Source organism: Myodes glareolus, chromosome 5 (genome assembly GCF_982192425.1).
Source record: "Myodes glareolus chromosome 5, mMyoGla1.1, whole genome shotgun sequence".
Taxonomy (NCBI): Eukaryota; Metazoa; Chordata; class Mammalia; order Rodentia; family Cricetidae; genus Myodes; species Myodes glareolus.
The window spans coordinates 6,046,078-6,072,797 of record NC_142030.1 but is presented as its reverse complement, the minus strand read 5'-3'; the positions used below and the strand labels follow the sequence as shown (position 1 = coordinate 6,072,797).

The following is a 26,720-nucleotide window of genomic DNA, read 5'->3' as shown; positions in this document are numbered from 1 at the left end:
CACTATTTGAAGCTGACAAAGTTTTACAAATGAAGGCAAAAGAAAGTAAAAAGATGAAGAAGAATTGAACTTTCTTATACCAAAAAAAAAAGGGGGATAGATATTTAGGGTTTATTAATCTAGAAATGCAAAATTCCATACAACCAGCCATTTCTACTTCACAAAACAAAACACAAATGAGTGCAACTGAATCCTTCTGTCCCCCGCCAGTGTAAAGGGATCACTGTTCATGGCAGCTACTGTTAGGGGTTGGATCATGTCCTTCCCAAAGACATGTTAGGCCCCAACCCCCATGTATCACAGAATGTGATTGCATTTGGAAACATGGTCCTTGCAGTTGTCCTTAGAAAGATGAGCTTGCAGGGGAGGAGGGTGGGTCCTTAACCTGGTGACTGAGCTCTTAGAAGGAGGGGAGACTCGGCACCTAGAAACACAAGCTAGGGGGCTGTCACAAACTGGCAAGATTGAGGTGGGAATGAGTCTACAGAGAACCAACGATCGCGGGAGGCCTGGAAGCTCCTTCCAAGGACTAGCAACAGGTAAGGAATTCTACTTGGCGTCTCAGAGGGATGCAGGAACTCCCTGTTTAAAGCCACCTTTCTGTGAGATTTGGCATGGCCGCCCTGTCTTACATAGCCTTGTGTTCTGATTTCAACCAGAGTGAGCCTTAACTGATAGACTTGGGCTTGGAGAGCAGCCATGGCACAGAAAATCCAAATCCTTACCTGCTACGTAGTCACCGAATCCAATGGTCGTCAGGGTGATAACCACAAAATAGATAGCGTCCAGAGCGCTCCAGCCTTCTATGTGCTTGAATATGACTGCAGGGAGAGCCACAAAGAGGACACAGCCGAACAGGATGAAGATGATGGTGGAAATGATGCGAATCTTGGTCTGGCTAACATTCCATTTCTGGAAAGACAGAGACGTGGGGTAGACAGAGGTTACTGACATGCCCGCAAGACCAAGCGCCATCACATGAGTGAGAACACTCCTTCCTGCCTTTCTGTCCTTCCTATTTAGCGGTCTTTACTCATTAGAATCGAGTATAATTTAAAGAGTTAAGAACAACCAGTGTCAATAAATACTTGGCACATTCATAGCTTTGCCAAGGGTAAAATATTTTTTCAAAACAATAGTACATTTGCTCATTGGCTGGGAGAGGGTGGCGCTGGATAGGAGTGAATGGTCACTTACCTGAACTATTTAGTGAAAAATGTCTACGCTGTGGGTACACAGCTGACTGTGGGTCAGGTACAATTGAGGAACATGTGACAACTGAGAAACTGGGGCGAGGACTACACATTCACAGCTGGTAACTGGGGACATGGATGGTGGCGTTCATTTGGTTGACTATGAGACTAAGGAAGTCCGCCTTTGAGTCCCAGCTGAGCCAGCTGCCTCTGGGACTACAAAGCCATCAGATCTGCAAGCCAAGGGGCGATGACTTCACAGTCCTGACCATGTCTGTCACCACGGGGCCCGTTTCTTTGTTGTTGTTTTGTTTTGTTTTTACCTGCTTCTTCAGTAAGAACTCCTTATAACGTGAAGTATGAAAGGGGGTCTGTCTCCAGCTCTCTGTTTGAGATTAATCATCTTCTTGTTATTTTTTTAAAGCAAAATGTCCCTGTAGTGTAATCTAGACTTGCCTGGACCTCCCAATTCAGCTTCTAGAGCACTGGGATTGCAGGTGTGTTCTCCAGTAAGCCACGCTGGCATTGCTGTGATGCATTTTGATTTACTGACTGACTCCATCTTATGCACCGCAGTAGCCCTGTGAGAACCCCTGAGGGGGTGAGGAGATGGCTCAAAGATAAAGGTGATTGTCACCAAGACTTGAGTTCAAGCCAGGACCCACTTGACAGAAGAAGAGCCAACTCCTACAAATTGTCCTCTGACCTCTACATGAGCAACACAGGCACATACAAATAAATTTAAGTGCAATTTAATTTTTTAAAAATGAAAACCATTTAATAACAGAGTGAGATCTTTATGGAGATAAACATGTACAAAATCACAGAATGGAAATGGCCACAGGGAGCTCTCTCATCTACTGTCTTCATCTCACGTGAGAGACTTGAGTAAAGTCATATCTTGAAAGTTGTTTCAAAGTGTTTGACATCAACCATCATAACAACGGAATGGCACCACCGTGAAGGCGTGAAGGTTTGCAAACAGCCAGCAGGCACATGGTTGGCAGACACCGTGGAGGATGGCGTGGGCAGTCCCACTTGTGCTGACTGTAGGAATGAGCGATTCATTACTACCAAGTAGATGTAATGGATCTGCCTTCCTGATGAGTGTGAATAACTAGAGTCTAGCATGCGCAAGAGGAGGGAAAGCCCTGTTTGGGAAGAGTCATATCCCATTCACTCCAGCAGTAAGAATGATCAGAGCTGACTCTGATCTCTAGTAGTTTAAAATGGTGAGTCAATAATTTCATTTCAATAGAGGAACCACGAAGACATGTTTCATTGGAGCTTCGATGGAATGACAAAAAAAAAATAATGGAATGATAAACGTGATGCTTTGCAGGACAGGTGAGAGGAGATTCTTAACACCATGTGAAAATGCAACCATTTCACCCTTCCATGACTTTCTTCCAGGGTACAAACTTATAATCACAGATTCAATAATAGCATTCCCTCACTCTTTGGTTTTTCTCTGTACAGCCCCACCTGTCCTGAAAGTTGATCTGTAGGCCAGGATGGTCTTGAGGCCTGCCTCTGCCTCCCCAGAGCTGAGAGCTGGGATTAAAGGCATGCACTACCACCACCACTACTTCTCCCTCTGTTGGTTTCAATAATGGCATCCTAATTTTATCTGCATACCTCCCAAATATAACACGATCACAAATACCCTCATGTTTACTCTCTTGGCTTCTTCTGAACTGCTACAATTTGGAGGAAGTTTTGTTTGACTGAATTCTACCATCAAGGTATTTTGTGTTTACTATTTATTATTACGACCTGCCTCAATGGACCACATAACATATCAATGCCAACAGTAACCAAGACAAATGCCAAAGCAATTTTTCAAAATAAAAGTATTGCCATGCACTTGCTTCCAGAGTTAAGTGTTAACATTTACTGCTTAGAACAATGTTAAGTCATTGTTAAAGTTGCTCAAATAAGGAAATGAAGATGTGGTGCTGGAGAGGGGTCGCAGCAGTTAGGAGCACTTGTTGCTCTGGCAGAGGACCTGTATTCAGTCTCCAGCATCCACACAGGGGCTCACAACCATCTGTAACTAGTTCCAGGAGCTCTGATACCCTTTCCTGACCTCTATGGACACCGAAATCTGTGTACCATGTACACAGATTTGGATGCAGGTAAAACACATGCATAAATAAAACAGAAGTTTGGAGGAAAATTAACTACTTTACAAAACATAGGTGGGACCTGGGAAGATAGTACAGTTATGTTAAGTGTTGGCCTTACAAACATGAAAATACCTGTTCCACCCACAGAGCCCACAAAACAAAGCCAGGTGTGCTGGCGCAGCTTGTAACCCCAGTCCTGGAGAGGCAGAAACAGACAGGTCCTGAGGACCTCAGCGACCAATCAGCCAGTGAGAATCTGGGTCATTTAAAGACCTTGTATAAAAAGAAAATTGAATGGACCTTGAGGTGACACCCAAGATCACCCTTTGACTTCTACACACACACACACACACACACACACACACACACATATACACACACAGAGAGAATATAATTAGGATACCATACAACTCCAAGTGGAACCCAGGAAGGATATAAATCTGTTTTTCTGTACATAATTTTTTAGTTTTTCTCAGTCAAGTATACAAATAAATGAAGTCCAATGAGTGGCAGGCTGAGAGGGGAGCAGCTAAGAAATTGCTATGTAAATGGCAACTGGATTTCTACCTCATCTAAGGCACTAGAAGAGGTAATGTCTTAAAAAAAACAACAAATAGATGTAGTAAGAAGATTGTGGTACCCACAATAAATGTGTCTTCCACTTTGGCAATTCCTTTTCCAAATATGGTCCCAAGCTGATCGCCAACCCCAGCCAACAGAAAGCCGAAGAGGGGAATTCCCAGCAAGGCATAAATGATACAGAATATTTTTCCACCTTCAGTTCGTGGGGAGATGTTTCCAAATCCTGAAAAACAAAGATGGAAAAATCCAGTTGTTCATAAATGAGTCATAGTTTAAAGCGCCCACCCCAAGTTTAGCAAGAAACCACCAGCTCTTCATGGCAAAGTACGGGTTGTTTGTTTCAACTGGAAAAATCTCCCTTCAGTATAACCGTAGAATTAAAAGCTATTATAAGCAATTATTCCAAAAATACAACATACAGCTAATGTTTTGATGAAACTTTGATCAGATGATGAAAAATGAGATGTTAATGCACCAAGTTGAGTCAATATTTTCATCTACTTCTCTTTCCCAGGCACTAATAATACTATTGACTCTCAAACTTTCATTACCACTTGTAATACATTCACAAAGATGCACCGAGATTATCCAAACCTGTTTAAATTATCTAAAGAATAAATCTGTGTTGCAACTTATGTCTTTTTACTCAATTACATTCCAAAAATAGATAAATGCAAAATAATTGAAGTTCTGAAGAACTTTAAGGTTTGGAGATGTATGTACTGGACATGACTGAGGCAGCTGCACTCCACCGACTTCACAACCCCTGAAGTTGGCCACCTCTACCTGTGTGGGGTCAGCTCCCCACAGTGGGGGCACAGTTCCAGCAGCACTGAGAACACACTTGTGACAGACAGTCCTTTCTCTCTCCTCCATGACAAATTAACCTAGAGTTTCTCTTACTCAAAAATATAAATAGATAATAGGGGTTTGTTCTCTTGTTGTTGCTGGTCTCTATCTGTTTTATGATGATAGTGGCTGGGTTTGGTTTTTGTTTTATGTTTTTTTTTCTTAATCCATTCCATTCTGTGGAATCACTAACGGGAGCATCTACAGAAGGCTCCCCCATCTTTGCATCAGGAGAAAGCTGTGAGCACAAGCTTTCCAAGAGTTCTGCACAGCAGACCCCATAGCAGGTGCTGGGAACTGAGAAGCAGTAAGGCAGCCACCAGATGTTGTGAAGAACTGGGGTGCAGCTCTGAATGTCATAGGATTGAAGAACTCAGTAAAGGCTGTCCACGTCTGACAGCCCCTCATGGAACATGGGACCTTGATCAGATGATTTCCTCGGCTGTCACAGGGGAAGATTGTTACTGCACACTTCCTCAAGGTGCACAAAATAACTAGGGTAGCATATGAAGGTGTTAGGAAAGCCCACTGTATGGTGTTGCTCAATATTCCTCAGGCAATGTGAAAACTACCTATTTTCACAGTTTTCAATAAATTATTTTCAATAGTTTCGCAGCTATTTCTAGTCATCGTACCGATAGACGCAAAGATAACTAAATCAAAGTATTCTGTCTATCAGGGTCTAAAATAATAATCAAGCAAATGCTGCTACCATCACCTGAGGGTCTTCACCATGTAATGGAATTCTGTGACCACCCATGGGTGCCATTCTTCACAAAGGCCGTTAGAAAAAGAGCTCACATAGCAAAAGGCTGCTTCTTACATGGAATGGTCGGGAGGAGCAGGGTGCTTATAATGGAGGGAAGGAGACCAACAGAACAGGCAGGCACTCTAGCGAATTTCAACTGTGATCACAACCCAGAAAAGGAACTGGACCTATGTGGGTGCTTCAAGGCAAAGAACCAAGTTGCAGGTGGAAGCCACACAAAGGTACATGTATGTAGCCATGGAAGAAGAGCTGGCTATGAGAGGCGGAGCTAAGCCAGTGACATGCTGTGTTCAGCAGCTGAGAGGAGGACAAAGTTCCCTCCTCTCATTCTTTGGGAACCAGCCACCGAGCATCGGCTATCTGCCAGACTCCATGTCAAGTACTTAGAGTGGAACTGTAAAGCAAGCTGGTCTGATCTCTCAGAGCTAATAAGTCAGGGAGCAGGAAGCACATGGCTCTGATGTGCACAGGTATGGTGGTGTCACAGGGTCCGAAGAATGCTGTCGGTGCACATGGGCTTAGGAGAATGAGGGAAGACCAAAGACCCCACAGTGGGGGCCAGAAATTAAGTAGAATTTACGTAGGGTTTAGAAAGAAGAGTGTTCACGACAAGGTTGAAGAACCAAAGATAGAGAATATCACAGGAAATGACAGAGGAAAAATAAAATGTCATCTCTGAGAAACTGAAAAAAAAGGGGGGGGTAGAATGCTGAGGAATGTGTGTGAGTTTCCGGTAGATAAAGGAAGAAGGTAAACAGTGGCCATGTTACAAAAGCTCTTATCCGGGTAAAGAAGTTTGGGTTGAAGGAACTGTTGTAAGGCTTTCAACTGTCTGCGGTGACAGGATCCACTTTGGTACCATCAATGTCATGTCAGTTTCCCAAACAAGGGTGTTTACAAGGAGAGAAGGGGGAAAATTAAGCTTAGACTCTGGCGTAGATAACTGGTGATCGTGGGGAAGCTTCTTAGAGACAAACAAACCAAAAAGGCCCTAATCAGGCCTTGGGACAGCACAGGTAGGGCCAAGGAAGGTTAAGTGCTTTCTTGGTGAGTGTCCATCAAGATCTGAGTGCCGAAGACCTGGTTGTCAGCATGGCGCTATTAGGGATTGGTGGACACTGAACAGGTGGGGAGGGGTCTTAATTTCTTTTCCTGTTTCTGTGATAAAATCAATTGATGGGAGAGTCTATTTCAGCTCACAGTTCAAAAGTAGCCCTCATGGCCAGGAAGTCACGGCAGCTGGGACTTGAAAAAGCTGGTGACATCATCACAATCAAGAAGAAAAGAGCAATGGATGCACCCTGCTTCTCAGCTCGCTTTCTCCATTTACTGAGTCCCAGATCCCATTCAGGAAACAATCCTATCATAGTGGGTGGGCCTTCCTACCTTGATTAATGTGACCAAGATACTCTCCCACAGGCACACCTAGAGGCGCACCTCTAGGGATTCTGGATTCTGCCAAGTTGACAGTTAACCATCACAGTGAAGCCTAGTGAGAGACACTTACATCATTGGGACTTTGCCACTAGAGACTGAGCTACTCAACCCCTTCCTGCTCGTCCCTTGGATCACAGTGACAGTCTGCCCCTCTTCCCACCAGTTTCTTCTTTCACTCACACCAGAGGCCATCTTGGACTGAGACCTCCAGAACCATAGCCCCAACAAAGCATTTCTCTTTAAAGTCTGTTCTCTCGGGTCTTTTGTTAGCGTAGCCCAAATGTGACAACAAAAACGATGACGCTGAGGACCCGGTTGCTTTTCAGCCTCTAGTGTCATAACCAAAGTGGATACTGCATGTCACATTCATAAGCCAGAAACTCAAGAGGAGACAGAAGCCTGAGCTGGTATAGATTATGAGGTAGATTAAATAATCTGCAAAAAGAATGTATAGACTCTAAAGAAGAGAAATCAAGGATGAAACTTCATAGAACATCAACAATTAAGATATAAAAGGGGACAATCAGAATTTGGCTGTGACAGGATAGACCGATTACAGGATAAGCCAAAGGACTAAATGAGATGACCACTGAGGAGTGCCGAGGATTAGCAAGAATTTGTCACAAGAGACGTCAGAAAGGGTACTTTGATGGCAGAGTGCCACAAGAAGTCCACTGTAGCCTGCGCTGTAGCCTTTATCCCCTTCTTTCCTCTGGGCTTCCTTTTCACCCTCTCCTCCCTTCCCATCCCTTTCCTGTCCCTCTTCTCTCTTTCTACTCTTTCTTCCTTTGAGTTGTAAATAATTTTAGAGTCATGGGAAAGTCAGGAATGCCACACAGAATTCTTCGAAACGTTTCCCATACCTGCCAACCATTTCCCGCGTTGCCCTCTTCTCTCTCTCTCTCTCTCTCTCTCTCTCTCTCTCTCTCTCTCTCTCTCTCCTTAAATACATTCTTTCTGCATCATCTTGTAGCAACCTACTGACACTGGTTTTGTTTGTTTGGATTTTTGTTGATGTTTGAAAAGTGATACCAAGTTGGCTTCAAACTAGACAGCCTAGCAGGGCCTAACCTGCTTTTTCTGCCTCATCTCTGTGTACTGTATACAGGACATTGGAGCCAACCCAGGACTTCAAATATGCTAAGCAAGTATTCTACCAACTGAGCTATCTTGCATGAGTTCTAATTGATCTTAATAATAAAATCCCAGGGTCAAATATTGAGGTAAATGCTGAAAGATCAGAGAGACAAAGGAACAAGCCACAGCCGATTCTTATCTTGTTAACTCCCCAGCCGAGAAAGGGCTGAGCTGCTGTCTTCTCCTGCCTTCCATTCTCTCTCGGCCCAGCCATACCACTTTCTGTCTGTCTGTACAGACCTTCAGACCTCTATAGTTAGCTGGTGGCTAGCTCTGTCCTCTAATCTCAGGCAAGCTTTATTTGTTAGAGCACAAACAAAATATCACTACAAAGCTACATCCCTAGCTCGCTTATCCTTGTATTCTTTGCTCTTTGCTTTCATAAAAAAGATAATCTTTTAAACAACTACAGTATAATTTTCAAGCTTGAGTAAATTAGCATAGATGGAATTATTACTAAATTTATAGTCTACGCTGAAATTTCATCAGTTGTCCTATTAACAGTCTTTACCGCATTTTTCCCCGAGGCTAGGGTCAACTCAGGAGCACACACTACATTTGATTAACATGTCTATCAGCGTCCTCAATTGTCTTCTACCTTTCCACCTAAGATGAGGAGTTCATGTTCAAAGTATCCCCTTTTGGAAATCAAGGTTTTCGGTATGGCTCAGACTTGGCTAAGAAGACTGACAAGGAGGACAGACAATCCAGCCTCAAAACGATCATAGAACAGGGGACTGCAGATGAGCCAAGCTCTTGAAGGTGGCGGCACAGTGCCTTGGAAGGGTGGGGAGCATGGCTTCTGTGGCACACTGCACAGGCTTGGGTTGAGAACTGTTAAGTTTTTAGGGATTTTCCAAGTCTGCTGAATTCACCTTCACAGCCTGAAAAGATCTCTGGTGGGAATATTTTATTGTGGAAGATGGCAGATGCTGTGACTTACATCGTGTTTCCTTGCTCTGGCAGGTACTGTTTACATCTGTCAGCCTGATACAATCTCTGAAAAGGGAGTCTTCACGGGGAACTATTTTTTATTTTATTTTTAAAGATTAGGCTGACATGTGAGTATCTCTGTGGGGATTTGTCTTCACATGGTGAAGTGGGGTAGAAGGCCCAGCCCACCGTGAGCAGCACCATTCCCTGGGCTCACATCCTGGACCATATAAGAGTAGAGAGGGTGAGCTGAGCAGTAGGTAGGCAGACATTCACATCTCTCTGCTCCAGTCTCCTTGATGTGTTATGACAGTTTCAAGACCCCCCAATGACGGGCCAGAACTTGGAACTGTGAGATAAAATAAATATTTTCTCCCCAAAATTTCTTTCATAAGGGTATTTTATCACAGTAACAGAAATGAAGCCAGGATGTCATTTCAGCACCGAATAAGACACAGAGACATTCAATGGACTTGTGAATCTTCTGATGCAGGGAGTGGGATGGAAGCCAAGCTACCTGTCAGTCACCTTGGAGTTGATCGCAACTGTTCCCCCCGCCCCCGCCACGCTGAGTTCAGGAGCAGGGCCTTCCTAGAAAGGTAAGTCCACCTTACCTGGATTGTCTAGTATCAGGCCCATGTGTGCTACTCTTGCTAAGCAGTCCCAAAGGCTTGGGCCATTTTTCTCATGAGAAGTTATTTGTACTAAAAATAAATATCCCCCCATTCCAGCACTGCAGGACTGTAATCATATAGCTATTTGCTGCATCAATCCATCCTCTATCATCTGACTTCCTATTTAATAAAAGTATAGACTCAATTATCACAGAGAGAAGGAGATGGATTGATGGGGGAATAGAAGGAGAAGGGAATGAGTTGAGAAAGAGGGGGAGGAAACAGACAGCTTCCAACACTTACTAGAGGATCGTTGACTCAATTGGGACATAATTGAACATCAGTTGATGGGTTGAGATGCACAATCTCACATGTTAGAGACTAAAGAACCTATGATGGCCAGTGTTAACTGCCAACTAGGCTCGTCTGGGACACGGGCCTCTGGGTGTGCTTGTGGGGATTATTTTATGTTAATTGATGTGGGAAGTGGCATCTTAATTGTGGGTGGAACCATTTTCTTGAGCAGAAGATCCTGGATCATATAAAATGGAAAAGGGGACATCAATGAGAGCCTGGTCACCTCATCCCCTTGCTTTCTGGTGGTGCCTGTGTGTGATATAACCAGCTGCTCCAGGCTCCTGCTGGCTTGGCTCTGCCACCAGGAGGGACTGTGCCTTGAACTGTGAACCAGAACAAACCTTTCTCCCTTAAGATGCTCTTGTCAGGGTTTTGTTATAGCAGCAGGTAAAGAAACCGAGACATGGAGTTAGAAAAACAGAGGAGAGTAGAAGGAAGAGAAATGGAAGTGGACGTCCCTGTGTTTCAAGGAAGGGGAAATAAAACACAGTGTTAGTGAATGTGGCTGGCAATGAAGGCTGACTGAGAAGCCAAGGACAATGGCACTGGGTTTCGATTCTACTGCATGGACTGACTTTGTGGGAGCCTGGTTCGTTTAGATGCTCACCTTCCTAGACCTGGATGGAGGGGGGAAGACCTTGGACTTCCCACGGGGCAGGGAAACCTGACTGCTCTTAGGACTGGAGAGGGAGGGGGAGGTGGGGAGGAGGAGGGAAAAGGGAAGCGGTGGAAATTTTTAATAAATAAATTAATAAAAATAAATAAATAAATAATTTCGGAATAGAGAAGCTTATCCTTTTTATGCCATCAATAAAGACAAATGAATAATCCCCAGTGGGGGAAAAAAAAGAAAAGGGGGAAAGGGGAAAAATGAAACAGCAAGGGTTAAATGGGGTGGTGGGAGGGCAGGGTAGACGAGACGACACAGAGAGACAACTAACACCGGAGCTTTTTTAAAGAGCCATATTGAAACCTACTACTGTAGAAGCTTCCTACAATGTATGCACATATAAAGGAGCTTAAATGGAGCTACCCTGTAATGGGGGGCACAACAACTCAACTAGATGCTACATACAACCAAATAAAAATCCAGTACCAGGTGCTGTGAAATTCCCCTCTGCATGCTGTGAATGTTTTATTGCCATTGGTTAATAAAGAAGTTGCTTTGGCCTATGAGAGGGCAGAATATAGCAAGGCAGGAAATTTTAATGGCAATACGGAGAGGCAGTAAGCAGAGTCAGAGAGACGTCATATAGCTGCCAAAGGAGAAAGATGTCAGAACCTTACCAGTAGGTCATAGAATCATGGCGATACATAGGTTAATAGAAATATGTTAATTTAAGATATAAGAGCTAGCTAAGAATATACTTGAGCCATTGACCAAACAATGTTGCAATTAACATAGTTTCTGTGTGATTATTCGGGTCTGGGGGGTTGGGAACAAAAGAGCAGTCTCCATTTTCAACCAGGTATTAGTTCTCTTCTTGAGTTGTTAGTCAGTGGGATCTCACAGACCCTCAAACACAACAAGCTATTGCCAATATCTTGATTATCCCCAAGACTTGATGTTAAAAACCTATTACTGAAGACATCACATATCTGAGTCATAAACCACAGAGATATAAAACTGGTACTCGCTTGGGAGCTTCGGCCAAACCATCTAGCTTTCATAGTACTGGAAGAAGCTATGTACACTCCTGCAGGGGAGAATTAATCACCAACCTTACCCAAGTATGAACCTCACAAGCTTCAATAATGACCCGCCTAGCAAGACAAGCCCACTAGCACAATAGTGTCATAAATTTTATGGGAGCAGCCAACCATTCTTTTGATTGGATTTAAGTCCAGCCCCAGGAGATAGAACTGATACCCCAAAATGACGATGAGGCCAAGAGCCTGTGGCTAGCTGGATAGGTTATGGGCCATAGTGAAGAACCTACTCCTGCTTTTCAGTTAAAGGGACAGAGCATGAGACAGCGATATAACATAGATCAGTCTATCAGTTCCCATCAGAGAAGCGTCTTCTTGGAGTAGATGGTAATTAACCCAGAGACCCACAAATGGTCATCTTACAAAGACTAGGAGACTTCAGAGTTCACAGTCCTGAATGGGACATCTATATCACACCTGAGACCCACAGGAAAGAGGAGGCAAAAGAAATCACAAGAGCCAGATGTGGTGGATGACTTCAAGGAAACAGTGGTTTTCTTACACAAAAGGGCAGATGCGCATAGGAACTCCCAGTGGCTGTGGCGGCACACGCAGGACCTGCACAAGTTCAAACCAGACGAGATCCCAGCATGGAGGGAGAGACGTGGACATGAAGTCCGATCCCTAACTTAGGAGATACTGGCATTAGATAGCTGCTAGCAGAGGGAGGGTCCATTTTCCTTAGAGGTGCGACCCCTGGGGTATCACTCACAAAGTAAATCAGGCCAACAGCAGGGGTTTTGGTCAACATGCATTAGACTGGCTGGGCTTAAAAGAGTGAGGGCATGTGTGTTGGGGGGGAGAGACCATGTGTGTAAGCATGTGCATGACAGTGGGTGAGTAGGGGGTGGAGTGACCTGGAGGAATTTGAGGAGGGTAGGAAATTTTCAAATAATAAAAATATTATTTAAAAAAGAAAGAAATATGTATAAAGAAACACCATATAAAATGCAATGAATAAACCCCCTGAAATTAAATAAACTTAATTTCTAATAAAAATTCTTTAATTTTAAAATATTTTATAATTTAATGGTAGTATTTTATGGTTTACTGGAATAAACAGTAATTAGCAATAAGTATTTCAAAGAAGACCAAAGGGAGATAAAATTTATTTTCAAATTAATAAGAATGTTATCTATAGCTTTGATAATTAAAACCATCTGGGAAATTAATGAAAGAAACCAGTTTTAAAAAAAGCTGAAAATGATTCCAGCATGTATGTGAGCTCAGTATTTAATAAATACATTGAACAGTGATGAATGCCCACTAAGTGGTGAGGCTGTGAGTAGCTCCTAAGAAAGAAACAACTCCAGGACCAGGAGATGACTCGGCAGATAACTGTGCTTGCTGCATCAGAATGAAGGCAGGAGTTAAAATCCACAGCACTCATGCAAAAAGCTGGGCATGGCTGCACTCATGCTCACCCCCGGTGCTGTGGGGAGTGGAGACGCGAAGGCGAGGGCTGGCTGACTGCTGGCCCAGTCCAGACTAATTAAGAGACACTGTCTCCAAGGAATGAAGTAGCCAATGGTAGAGAGGGACACCTGCCATCCTCCTCTGCTCATGGCTATACACACGTGTCACACACCAGCACACACATTTTCACACACACAAAGAAATAAGCAGTGCCCTTAGTTCACATGACAACTACAAGTAGTGGATTAAATGATCAAGTATTAATAACACGATCATACAAGACTACGGAAGGGCAATGGAGCAACTTGTTAAGCATCACTGCTAGGGAAGAACCATAAAAGATTTATGACTATATAGAAAAGTAAGCTGCAGTAGGTCAAATTTCAAAAAAAATTAAGTACCTAGGGACCCAAAGCTACAATAGCTGTCCTGGAAGGCAGACTCTTGAGACAACATCTCCCACTATACCAGGATAGACACAAAAGCAGCCTTCAGCCCAGAAATGAGCCAAAAACTGAGGTCCCTGATCACCATAGCGACTGAAACCCTGAGTCCTTAAGGACCTAGACCTCAGAAACTTCAAACACCTAGCATGAAAAACTGAGAAGCCTCTCATCCATCACGAGTCCTGTATGTCTGAGATAATTAATGCAAATCTCTCAAATGATCAACGTTTGCAAACAAGCTCACTTCCATGGAAAGGCTCCCGGCCACCAGGAGGACCCTCAGACCACTTGCTGCCCTCTGTAAACGAGTTGCTGAAATTAGGAAACAAGGTGCTTGGACCCGGAGATTGTAGTTCACAGTATCCAACTTTGCCAGGCCTGCTTGACTGAGGGGCAGATCCTGGAAGTCTCATGTCTCTTTCCCAACTCCCAGTGTGGACAGTGTGTCCTTACTCCCCATAGGGAGGGCAAAGACAGCTACAAATGAACACTCTACCAATGTAAGCCGCTCTGGTGTTAACCCCCTTTTTAAACAATCTAGATAATTTGGATCTAAAATTTAAGAGTTTGGACTCTTTTATTCTAATTGCATGGCAGAAAACACTAGATCAGAAAAAGGAAATACAAAGTATGGTACCTCTGTGATTCCAGGACTCCTAGGCTTGAGCTATATGGGGAGATCTTGTCTCTAACACCAAAGGAAAAAGACAAAAACATGTGCCATTCCCTCACTCTGAGAATCACTGATGAAAAACCCAAGAGAAACACAGAAGGGTTCAGATATCACCATTCCAATGCACAGTGAAAACCATTCCAAAGGATGCCGCCGCTAGTCCCTGGCGACAGGCTAAACAGTCGCATCTGTTCCAAAGCAACGACTCCCTACTGATACCCACCAGGTAACCGAGAGGATGGAAGGATGGAAGCCTCCATCTCTGACTTCGTTTTGTGTCTATCTCCTATCGCTTTGGGTCAGACACCTGCTTCACTCACCCAAGGAGAATTTGTCTTGACTTCCCTCCTCACCCTTCAAGGCTGAAGGTTAGAGAAGAGGCTCACAGTCTTGGGGTCACCTTCAGTGCCCCTTGGACTCCAGGAACAGAGAGCCTCACTGGATATAGTTAACCAAAACGATGAGACCAGACTAATCTTCACACGTGAACCAGATCCCCCCAGGTAGGTGCTAACAGACCTAATGGTTTTCTCCTCACCATTTAGAAGCAGAGTCTTGACTGTGATAACCTAGACCACACCTTCACCAGGTTGCTTAATCAAGTGTATCTCTTGATTCTTGCTCAAGTCTTCCTCTATGTAAACACAGAAGCCCCCTCAGAACTCTAAAGATGTGCTTGAGGTCACTGGACCTTTTTATCTGATCCTAGCCCCAAGCCGTAGTCATTAAAACTCTCTTCTGTTTCTCATCCATCCTCAGCTTTAATTGCCTTGCTGGGATATACCATTGAGACTCCCAGTACTGTGAACTCTCATAATAAAGCTATATACTGAAGACACCTGGATAAAGAATAGGCTATTCTGAACATCTCCAAATTATTTTTTTAAAATCATCAAACTATGTATACCCTCCACATTCTTCTTTCTTAAGTTTAGATTTTTTATTCATTTTACATACCAACCACACATTCATGGTACGTGAGTTAGTTTTTTGGAGCCCATTCCCTGTAGTGGAATGCCTTGCTCAGCCTTAGTGCAGGGGGGAGGGGTTTGGTCCTGCCTTGACTTAATGTGCCAGGCCATGTTGACTCCCCATTCTTCTTCAAAACCTTAATTAAGACAGATAAATCAATAAAGACTTGTTACACTGAAAATCAAGGGTGTCCATCTGCACATGAAAAAAATTTCTCCATTATAACACCATGCTTAAACAGCTGGAATAGAATGTTTAGGTTCATGTTCACTTTAATCTCTGAAATGCAAGCTATCTTGCAAGCAGAGAGGAGAATGTGTTTTGCCTTTCCCTGCTGTCAATCATGTGTGTGAGCCATGGTGTAAAGAATATTCAAAGAAACAAATGTTCAAGTATCAGTTTCTATTGACGTCTATAAAACTTTCATGCAGATATAATGTAATTGTAATAAATACGAGTCATTTTAAAACTTAAAAGTACAATAATAGCTAAGAAATATTTGGAAAACAAAATGAATGAGGTAGAAAGATTCCTCCTACAAAGTACCAGGACTTAGCTATTAATTATTAAGAAGCAGTATGATTTATATGATGCAGTCCTGAATGGCAAATTAGTCGTGGGAACAGAGAGTAAGAAGAAACTTAAGTAAGAGATCTCAGAACCAGACCCCAGTCATCAGAAGCAAGAGCAGCTGACCTAGCCATCAACTTGGAAGCAAACTGGGGTGACAGTGGCTATGCACCAAGATGGACAAGGACTTCTCACATTCTGACGTGTGTCTAGCAGAAATGGCAGGAGATACTGTTAAGACTGGATAAAGCTGCCTGCACACCACTGCTCTTTTCAGTCACGCCTGCTTGTTTAGAGCATCTCAGGATAGTTACAAAGAAATAGCTTCTAGATCAAGAAGATCCCAAGCAACGCTGTGTAACAGTCCTAAGACTTTATGACAGCTAGCACTTGTGCACAGACCCCAGCCTGGTCTGTGTAGCTCTCACCACGCACCAGAAAAGCTTCCTTTGCAGCAGAGACCACCGTGGAGAGCCACATATGACCAACATTAAGATCTATGTGTGGTTATACACAGACACACAGACATATTTGCATACATACATTAAATAGCAATTGTTGAAGAAGTTATGAATTTGAGAGAGATTGAAGGGAGCCTGACAGAAGTTGGAGAAAGAAGAATGAGGGGTGGCAGTGATGTAAATACGGTGCTCGCATATGAATTCTATAAATAAATAAATACTAGAAATAGAACATGATTGCCTTATCATGAGAATGGCTGTCCATATCAAAATGATATTAATATTACATATAAGGGTAAAGTGTACCTTGAGGAATTCCCTTAAAGTCTGGGAAAATTATAACGATTTTCCAACCACTATTTATTAGACTAAATGTTCTAGCAGATGTAATGACAGGAAATATTAAAAGGAATAACTGTTGTAAAAAATGATAAGTTTACTTGTGGTTGGAATTAAATATCCTGTAAGTAAAGAAGAATATTCAAAAATGTTAAATCAAAAAAAAACTTGGTAAAAAGCTGAATGTATGAAAAATACGAATGAACCAACAGCATTTCAGTATTGGAACATTTTCTTATATACATGGAATAAGACTGGAAAACACTTATTTAAAATGAAAAGAATCATCAAATACCTTTGAAAGCAAATACAAGAACCGTAGGGGACAGACTGTTCTAGGGAAGGCAGGAAGAACAAAAGAGAAAAGGGTAGAACAGGGCTGGGGTGGCACTCATCAATTTTAAATGTATCATTAAAACAAGCAGGACACATCAGTGGGAAATTGGATAATTATTCACTAGAAATCCTCAGGCAATTGGTTAGAATTTCAGAGAAGAAATAGTCTACCTGTGCGTATTTGCAGCTTCAGGGATAAAACCATTAACAAATCAAATTTTCAATACTGGTCCCTAATGCCCCCCTTTGGCTTAGATGCATGCTTCCCCACTGCTCAGCACCTGGCGTGTGGCTAAGTGTCATCCATTACTTGGGTTTGGCATCAGTTTCTCTGTAAATCACGCTATATACACTCCCAAGACTAGACTTAGTTCACCATCTCCTCTCTATGACCTTTCTCACTTGAGGAATTAGAAGTTCTGTATGGACAAGGGCCACATTTTAGCGACCACTCTGGCCCTAACCAAACATACTCCCCAGTCTCCATAGCTGCTAGCCTATCTTCTCTGCTCACTAATACCCTCTCTACATTCTGCTTCTGTCCTGGTTCTCCTTCTAAGTGTGATATTTTTAAGAGATTTTCCAAGAGAAATTGGACCCCAACTCTTCTCTAACAACCATTCTGCCATATCTGCTATGGAAATGGTGGACTTGGGAAAAGATGTCATCTGAAGCCACCTCACACACTTCACATGCTTGTGACTCTTAATATCTACTCTTCTCTAGGGTTTTATTTGCTCTCCCAGCTCACTGTCTGAACTTCCTGACTAACACTTCCCCTTGAAAAATAACCAGGCTACAGCTGGGCATGGCGGTGGTGAAGTGTGCCTGTAATCATAGATTTGGGAGGAGGGAGGCAGAAGGAGCAAGAGTTCAACATCTTCCTCACTCCTCACAGGGCAATTTCAAGGTCAGTCTAGACTAAATGAGAGCTGGTCTCAAGAAAACAAAAATCTAAAGAGTCCAACTGGCTTATTTTCTCTTCTTTCCTTCTGTTTTCAGTACCTTGTCCTCGATAGCAGTCACTACTGTAGCTTATGCTGTCTTGACGGCCTGTGCTGTGACCTTCATTAAAGCCCCCTAGGTTCCATTACAAGTACATCTATATAGATCACTCTTTCCTAGAGACTTCCTCTTCTCCAACCTGACATTCATGGGGAGCAGGCTTCAAATTCTGGGATATGCTAGACAATACCTTCCATGTCCCTCGTAACACAACCATGACACCGTCAAACCGGTCACCACTGGCCAGGATCATCTAACTCCTCGACCCCCCAGCATCACAAGCCACAGTGACTTCGTAGGCAGCATGGCTGGTCCCCTTCCATCACAACCATTCCTGCTTCACAGCCTACCCTCCTGTTTCTATGCATACTTCAGAGTACCAAAATAGCCTGCCTTGGTCCTCTCTCCTTGAGAACCTCTCACAGGAGCTCACTCTCATGAAGGCACAGCTTCTGTTTTGTTAGTCTGGATTTTTAAAAGCCCTGAAGTAGTCCAAGATCTTTTCATACAAATCCCTAGTCCTTACATCCCAGCATTTCCAGATGGGTAATTATTCTGCTTTCCAATGTCACCACAGTCACCACTATTCCATGTGAGAAGTGTGCTGAGCCCTCCCAATCCCTTGGTCTTTTATGGCATTTGCTTCTGCTTTCCTATTGCTGTGATGAAGTCTCCTCTGCCCTTACTGCCTTCCTCACACATAGCCACTTCCAATGCACAGCTATGCTGTCCCTTTCAACCAGCCTGGCTCTTACAATCTTTCAGTAAACACTGTGTGTTATTTACTTTCCTCATTGCTGTAGGTAAACACCTGGCAAGGCTTATTTTAGCGACAGTTTGAGGGAATACAATCCATAACTTCTTACGAAAGGCATGGCCATGAGAGCGGCTCATGCCTTTGACCATGGAAGTAGGAAGTGTTTGAGTGCATGACCTCTGCAGTCAGAAAAAGATGAAGCTGTCACCCAGGCCAGGACGTAGCCTTCAAGGTCACCCCTCAGGGACCTACCTCCTCCTGTGGGACTCTACCTCTTCAGGATTCCATCATCTCCCAAATCCATGCCAGTGACTGAGGACCAAGTTAAGTGTTCACAGACATGGGTCTGTGGGAACATTTCACATCCAAGCTATAACACAGAGATTTGCCGAATTCCTTAAGGAACCATGTGTTCAATGCAATGTGGATTCTTGTGAGTTTAGCACAAGCTCTTGGCTGTCTTCTCGTTCACACACTTCCTGGGAGAAGTAACCTGGCTGCAGTCACTGTTCCATGGCTACGTGAGTAGAAACTCATTGCAGAGTTTCGAGAAAACATATTGAGTCGGATTAACACATCTACAGATATCCCTATTTCATGGTTTGGTTACATGGGCACGCTTACATACAGATAGTTATACTGCTCTATTTGTTTACATTACTTTTAATTTTATACAAGAGTCACAGAAAAGGCAAATTTTTGGTGAATACAAATTATAGATATCACTCCAAACGTTGATGTGGGATGTCCTTCAATATATGTGTTAGCACATATATTGACAAATAAAGGTTTACAAATAAAGCTGTTTCAGCCAGTGGCTTAGCAGAGTATAGCCAGTTAGGAAGTCTGAACAAATATATATATATATATATATATATATATATATATATATATATATATATATATATGGAGAGTAGGCAGAGTCAAAGAGATGCCATGTAGCTGCTGAAGGAGAAAGACGCCAGAGCATTACCAGTTAGCCACAGACTCATGGTGATACATAGATTAATAGAAATCTGTTCATTTAAGATATTAGAGTTAGCTAGGAATATGCCCGAGCCGTAGGACAAACAGTGTTGTAATTAATATAGTTTCTGTGTGATTATTCTTGTCTTGGAGGATGGGAAATGAAAGCAAAGTCTCTGTCAAAGAAACATAATAATAAAAACACTTTTCAGACACTCAGCAATGTAAGTAATTCTAGAAGCAGAAAGTCAATTTTGATATTATAAGCAAAAATTATGAAAATTTGGCCATAGAGTAAGTGAGAAGGCAGAAAAGTCCAAAAGATGCTCTGTAAGCAGTGTAGGAAAAGCCAGTCTCTTGGGCATCAAAGTGAAATGTAGCAGTCATAGGTGTGTGTGTGTGTGTGTGTGTGTGTGTGTGTGTGTGTGTGTGTTCCTCAGGATCTCACTGTGCTGCCCAGGCTGACCTTGAACTCAAGCCCCACCCCCATCCCCACAAATGATGAAATTACAAGCATGTGGCACCAGGCCAACCTACTTCTCATCTTTCTAAAAAATCAGAAACCAAAAGCTAGTTAAATCCAGAATTGTACCAAATGAGGAAAGAACTCAACCAAACACCAATGAACAAACACAGTTGTGGGGTATATGATTCAAAATAAGAAACAGTGTCTTCATAAGAGAATTTGTTTATTTCTTCACTGTTTGAACGCTGTTCCCACATCACCGATTTTCAGCCAAGAATCACACATGAGGCCTTAAACTACCTGTACCACAACTTAAAAATTACTGTATTATGTGTTCTTAATATCTAAGAAGTGAAGTTGGTTACATATACTATAGGTTCAGGGTTTGTAAAATATAATGGGAGAGGCCTTTGCAGGTGATGAAGAAGGTCTAGGTCCTAAGCCTGACCTTTACTTTTAATCTCAAGGCAAATTCTTATCAGTCTAGATGTCTGATCTCTAAATTATACAAATGAGACAATTCTCACCAAAGCCATCACTACACTAGCTATGTGCTCATTCTCCATAATAAAATGATAAACTAATTCCATCCTCAAAAGAGAAGTCATGGAAAAACAGCATTACTTATCAAACATGTTCTCCATCTTATGTAAGAGTCATGGTGCTAATTCATCCATGTCCTTAACTTTTAAGATGATCGTATGAAGTTATACAATGAACTGTCCCATTTTCTAGATACGGAAACTGAGGCTTGCAGATGCCCAATAGCATGCTGAAGCCTGGTTACCAAACATTACTACTCACCCATCTACTTAGAGCAAGTGTTTGGAACCAAAGCTACTGTACAGATTTTCTTCACTTACATAATGACAGGATTTAGGTTCTTCCTAAATACCAAGACATGACTTAGAGCAAACCTTTCCAAACAGAAAGGAATATACACGTGTCAAAGTTTGTGGATCATAGTAACAAAATCAGAACCTGATTTGACACAATGTGTGAACTTCATCATTAGCAAACTTCCTCTTAGTCCAGGAGCCAGATGTCTGCAGCTGGAAAAATATCTCACAGGATGGGTGCCTTGTTATTTCACAAAATGGCCTCCCTGCTATTTCACAAGATGGCTGCCTTGCTATTTTACAAGATAACCCCTACCCTTTGCTATTTTACAAGATGGTTAGCACTGACAAAGTTGCTTTTAAAAATTCTATGGCTTGCAGAAATAGCATGCATGAAGCGGGTCTGCATAGAACATGGCAGAGTGTCTAAAATGGTTAGTTTTAAATGCAGTTTGCCATATTCTAGAACCACATCTAAGATGAGAGTATCAATTAAGGAATTATCTCGATCAGGCTAGACTCTGGGTATTTTGGAAATGATCTTGATGGTTAATTGATCCATCTTTCTACCCTTTTCCTGATCTCCACTCTCAACCCTGTGGTGGGCAGTACTATCACTAGGCTGTACTCTGAACCACATGAGAGCAAAGAGGGCTACTGTGTTGGTAGCATAGGCTCGCTTGTTTCTCTCTGATTTGACTATAGCTGTGACATGAAGTTGCGTGAGTTACTGACTCAGGTACCACCCCTGATATTCAGAGCATATGCTGACTATAGATAAAAATAACAATGGGAATAATGGAGATGCTAGTGACAGCAGTATTTTTCCTCCTCAAACAGGCTTGAGACTTGAGGAAGCATGTTCTTATCATATTCTTGCAGACTAAATCAAATAATCTACAAAGTGAAGTGTGGTTCGCCTTTCATTTCAGAGCCTAATAAGTAGTATCAGTTCCAGAACATCTCATTATTAGCCCAGTGGCAAACATAACTGTTAATATTGATAGAGACACTCTATCTGGCATCTTTCATAAACATAGGACGGCCAGGTAGAGTCTTGTGTGAGATGTCTTATTAGACAAAAGAAAGTACCATGAACCAAGGGAGAAACATTACATTTTTTAAAAAGTAGAAATTTTCAAATCATAAAGCATAATCACTGAGATGACCAGTACAGTTTTAGCCCCATCACTGCACAAATAGCAAAGTTAGGCTTCAGAAAATTGAAGTACAGATGGTAATTAGGTACCATGGCTTAAAGAGGTAAGATACATACTTTCAAGTACTGACTGCTGACATTTGAAACAATTTCACTTGGAACCCAGGTGTGAGCATCTGCCCTTGATATAGCTGTTACTTCAGGGCAATAATTAGGATCTTATCAACCCATCGTCTCAGAAAAAAGGTTGGAGGGAAGAGGACACTGTGTGGAAATGAACCCTTCAGGCTCCTGTTGGAACTCTTGGCCCCAGCCAGTAGACTGTTTTGAGAAATGGGGAACATAGGGTTTGGTTGGGTGACACAAGTCACTGAGGTCAAGCCTTGAGGGTTATAGCTGAACCCTGGTTCTGCATCCTAATCTACCAAAATATCAATCAACAGTGCCTTAAAATCTCCCACCACAACTTAATCTACATTCAAGAAAAGAAACTAGGCATAAAAAACAAATAATCCCATTTAAAAATGGGGTACAGATCTAAACAGAGAATTCTCAACAGAAGAATCTCAAACGACTGATTAGTACCTAAAGAAATATTCAACATTCTTAGCCATCCGGGAAATACAAATGAAAATGACTCTGAGATTCCCTCTTATGTCTATCGGAATGGCTGAGATCAAAAACACAAGTGACAGCTCATGTTCGTGAAGATGTGGAGCAAAGGGAACACTCCTCCTTTGCTGGTGGGAGTTCAAACTTGTACAGCCACTTTTGAAAGCAATATGATGACGCATCTGAAAATTGGGAATTGACCTACCTCAAGACCTAGCTATACCACTCTTGGGCATATCCCTAAAGGAGGCTCCATCCTCTCACAAGGACACTTGCTCAACTATGTTCATAGCAGCTTTATTCATAGTAGCCAGAAACAACCTTGATGTTCCTCAATCAAATAATGGATAAAGAAAATGTGGTATGTTTACACAATGGAGTATACTCAGCTGTTAAAACTAATGACATCATAAAATTTTCAGGCAAATGGATGGAATTAGAAAAGAATCACACCGAGTGAGGCAACCCAGACCCATGAAGACAAATGTGATATGGATTCACTTATAAGTAGATATTAGCTGCAAAGTAAAGGATGATCATGCTGCAATCCACAGACCCAGAGAGGCTAAGTAACAAGCAAGGCTCAAGGGGAATGGGAGATGGGACAAATGAATCTCCCTGGGAATGTCCCTGGGTGGACTGGGGGCAGGCGGGGATGGGAATAGGAGGGATCAGATTGGAGGAGGATAGAGGAGAGAGTATTGGGAGAGACAACAGGAATTGGGAGGTATCTTAGGGATTAGCTAGAAACCTAGCACAGGGAAACTCCTAGGAATCTACAAGGGTGATCCTAGCTAAGACTTGATGTGGGATGTCTTTCTGTATATGTGTTATTTTTATTGGTTGATAAATGAAGCTCTTTCAGCCAATGGCTTAGCAGAATAAAGGCAAGTGGGAAATCCAAGCAGAGGTATAGGGAGAGTAGGCAGGGTCAAAGAGATGCCAGCCAGCTGCAGAGGAAATAAGACATGTAGAAAATGAGGCAATGCCACAATTATGTGGCAACACATAGAGTAATAAAAATGGGTTAATTTAAGTTCTAAGAGTTCTGTAAATGGAGACTGTGCCTTCATTTCTTGGCCACGCAGACCCAAATAATCACACAGAAACTATATTAATTACAATGCTGCTTGGCCAACAGCTTAGGTGTAATCCTAGCTAGTTCTTATATCTTCTATCTTAACCCATTTCTATTAAATTTGCATCGCCATGAGGCTGTGGCCTACCAGTAAGGTTCCAGCATCTTTCTCCATCAGCAGCTACATGGCATCTCCCTGACTCTCCCTTCTTTCTCCCTACATTCAGCTTAGTTTTCCTGCCTAGCTCTACTCTGCCCTGCCATAGGCTGAAGCAGCATCTTTATTAACCAATGGTAATAAAACATAATCATAGCATACAGAGGGTAATCCCACATCATGAGCTAGCTAGAAATATGCCTGAACCATCGATCAAACAATCTTGTAATTATTATAGTTTCTGTGTGATTATTATTATATCCTGGGATTATACAGGAAACAAAAGTACAGTTTCTACCTACAAACGCTGCCCAAACACTTGGCAGGAATTTCCACATAAAGCCTGAGAAAGTTTAAAAAGGGGGTGGGGATTCTAGATGGACAAGAATAGGATCAACTGCAGCTTCTTGGTAACCGTCTTTTCTCTGGTAGTCTCTGTTTGGTGATGGCGACCAGAGGTGCAACTCCTTTAAGAGAGTGTTCCTGACTCAGCATTAGCAACAAAAACCTCACAACTCTTTTAAGAGGCTCGGCCACAAAACACTTCAATGTTGTTTATGAGCAGCCGGCATCAGGCTGTGTCGGTTCCTCTGCTATGAAGCTGGACTCTCAGAAAGCTAAGGAACGAGGCAGAGCCGGCTGCCAAAGCTTCAGCTCTAATCCTAGCCGTGCTTCTTAGCAGATTAAAAACTCATGTGCTCAACAAAAGATAGAAATGTACAGTAAAGACAGATTCAGATGGAAATTAAAAAAAATGAATCTCTTATTAATTTACAAATATACATTTAAAAATATATGTAGGCTTAGGAGAGGATAAAAAGATAAAGTCCTTAAAAAAAGAAATAGAGTAGCTGGGCATGGTGGCTCCTGCCTTTAATCCTAGCACTTGGGAGGCAGAAGCAGGTGGACTTCTGTGAGTTCGAGGACAGCCTGGTCTACAGAGTGAGATCCAGAACAGTCAAAGATACACATAGAAACCCTGTCTCATAAAACCAAACATTAAAAATTAAAAGTACATAGACTAATAGAAATATTAAGAGCTAGCTAGAAATACGCCTGAGCCATTGGCCAAACAGTCTTATAATTAATATAGTTTCTGTGTGATTATTTAGGTCTGAGCAGCCAGGAAACAAAAGTTTCAATATCAGTCTATGAAGACTCCTAGTAATGAAGGATATGGAGCCTGAAAAGACCATCTCCTTTAACCAGGCGAGACGTCCAGTGGAGGGATCAGAACACCAATCTGGCACAAAACCTTCAACCTACAATTTGTCCTGCTTGAAAGATGTGTCGGGGTAAACGTGGCACAGAAATTGTAGGACTGGCCAACCAATGGCTGGTCCAGCTTGAGAGGGAGGCCACACCTGACCCTGCCTGGAACACCAGGACCAGCGGCTGTATAACCCAGAGACCTAGGAGAGAATCAAACACAACTGGCAAAAAATTAAACGTAATGATTCCTGATGATATTCTGCTACACTCGTAGCCAGGAGCTTAGCATAATCATTATCAGAGAGATTTCATCCATCAGCTGTTGGTAACAGACACAGATACCCACAGCCAAACCTTATGCAGAAGAGAGGAAGAATGATTGTAAGAGCCAAAGGAGTCAAAGACACCCCAAGAAAACTCACAGAATCAACTAATCAGGGCACATAGGGGCTCATGAGACCTAACTGATGATCTGGAAGCCTTCATGGGTGTGATCTAGGTCCTTGGCATATACATTATGATTGTGTAACTTGGTCTTCTTGTGGGACTCCTAACAGTGGGAATGGAGGCTGTCTCTGACTCTTTTGCCTGCTTTTGAGACCCTTTTCCTTCTCCTGGGTTGCCTCATCCAGTCTTAATACAAGGGGAGTCACCTATTCTTACTGAAACTTGATATGGTATGTTTGTTTGATATCCCTGGGAGGTCTGCCCTTTTCTGAAGAGAAACAGAGGAAAAGTAGAAGGGGTGGGATGTGGGAGTGGGGGGACTAAGAATTGACAAGGGAGGGGCCACTGTTGTAGGAATGTAATACATGTGAAAAGAATAAATTTAAAAATTAAAAAAACAAAACAAAACAATCAAGTGTGGCTTTTTGTATTTTGGAGGCTCACATTGAAAGAACTAAGTCATTGTTTTATTTTCTTTTTTGTTGATGTTTTTGTTGTTATTGTTTTTCGATACAGAGTTTCTCTGTGTAACAGCCCTACCTGTCCTAGAACTAGCTCTTGTAGACCAGGCTGGCCTCGAACTCACGGAGATCTACCTGCCTCTGACTCTCAAGTGCTGGGATTAAAGGCACAAGCCACCAGACTACTAGTCACTCAAGAACAGGTATGTCTGCCAGATAAAGTTTACACAACATCCATAAAGACTGTGTAGGGCTGTATTCATTATATGCCACATGTCTTTGACCTAAAAAGAAGACATTTAAAGGAGGACAATTGTGTCCTGGCTTATAGTTTAAAGGGACACCCTCCATCATGGTGGGGAAGCCAGAGCAGCAGCAGGAAAAGGAGGTATGGCCACAAAAGACAGCTGCTGATCTTATGGTAACTTCAGTAAGGAAGCAGAAAGCAAACAAGAAGTGGGTACCAGCTACTAAGCCTTGTACACAGCAAGGCACCACCTCCAACAAGGCCCCACCTCCACAACCTTCTCCCAACAATGCCACCAGCCTGAGACTCAACCACTTTAGTCTACAGAGGACATTTCATATTCAAACAACAAAAGTCATCATATTATACATCAATAATTCAATGATTACCA

At 42.5% G+C, this 26,720-nt stretch overlaps 1 protein-coding gene across 6 annotated transcripts in view; it reads right to left on the bottom strand.

Annotated features, from left to right (window-relative positions):
* Kcnk2 (potassium two pore domain channel subfamily K member 2) overlaps positions 1–26,720 on the bottom strand; it is a 190,296-nt gene that overhangs the window by 48,409 nt on the left and 115,167 nt on the right. For all 6 annotated transcript variants that reach the window (XM_085687539.2, XM_048439475.3, XM_085687540.2 and 3 more), the window contains 2 exons: positions 3,967–4,127; positions 726–912 (listed from right to left, as the gene is read on the bottom strand). In XM_085687539.2, coding sequence (XP_085543665.1) covers positions 726–912; positions 3,967–4,127 — 348 coding nt within the window. The remainder of the gene's footprint in view (positions 1–725; positions 913–3,966; positions 4,128–26,720) is intronic.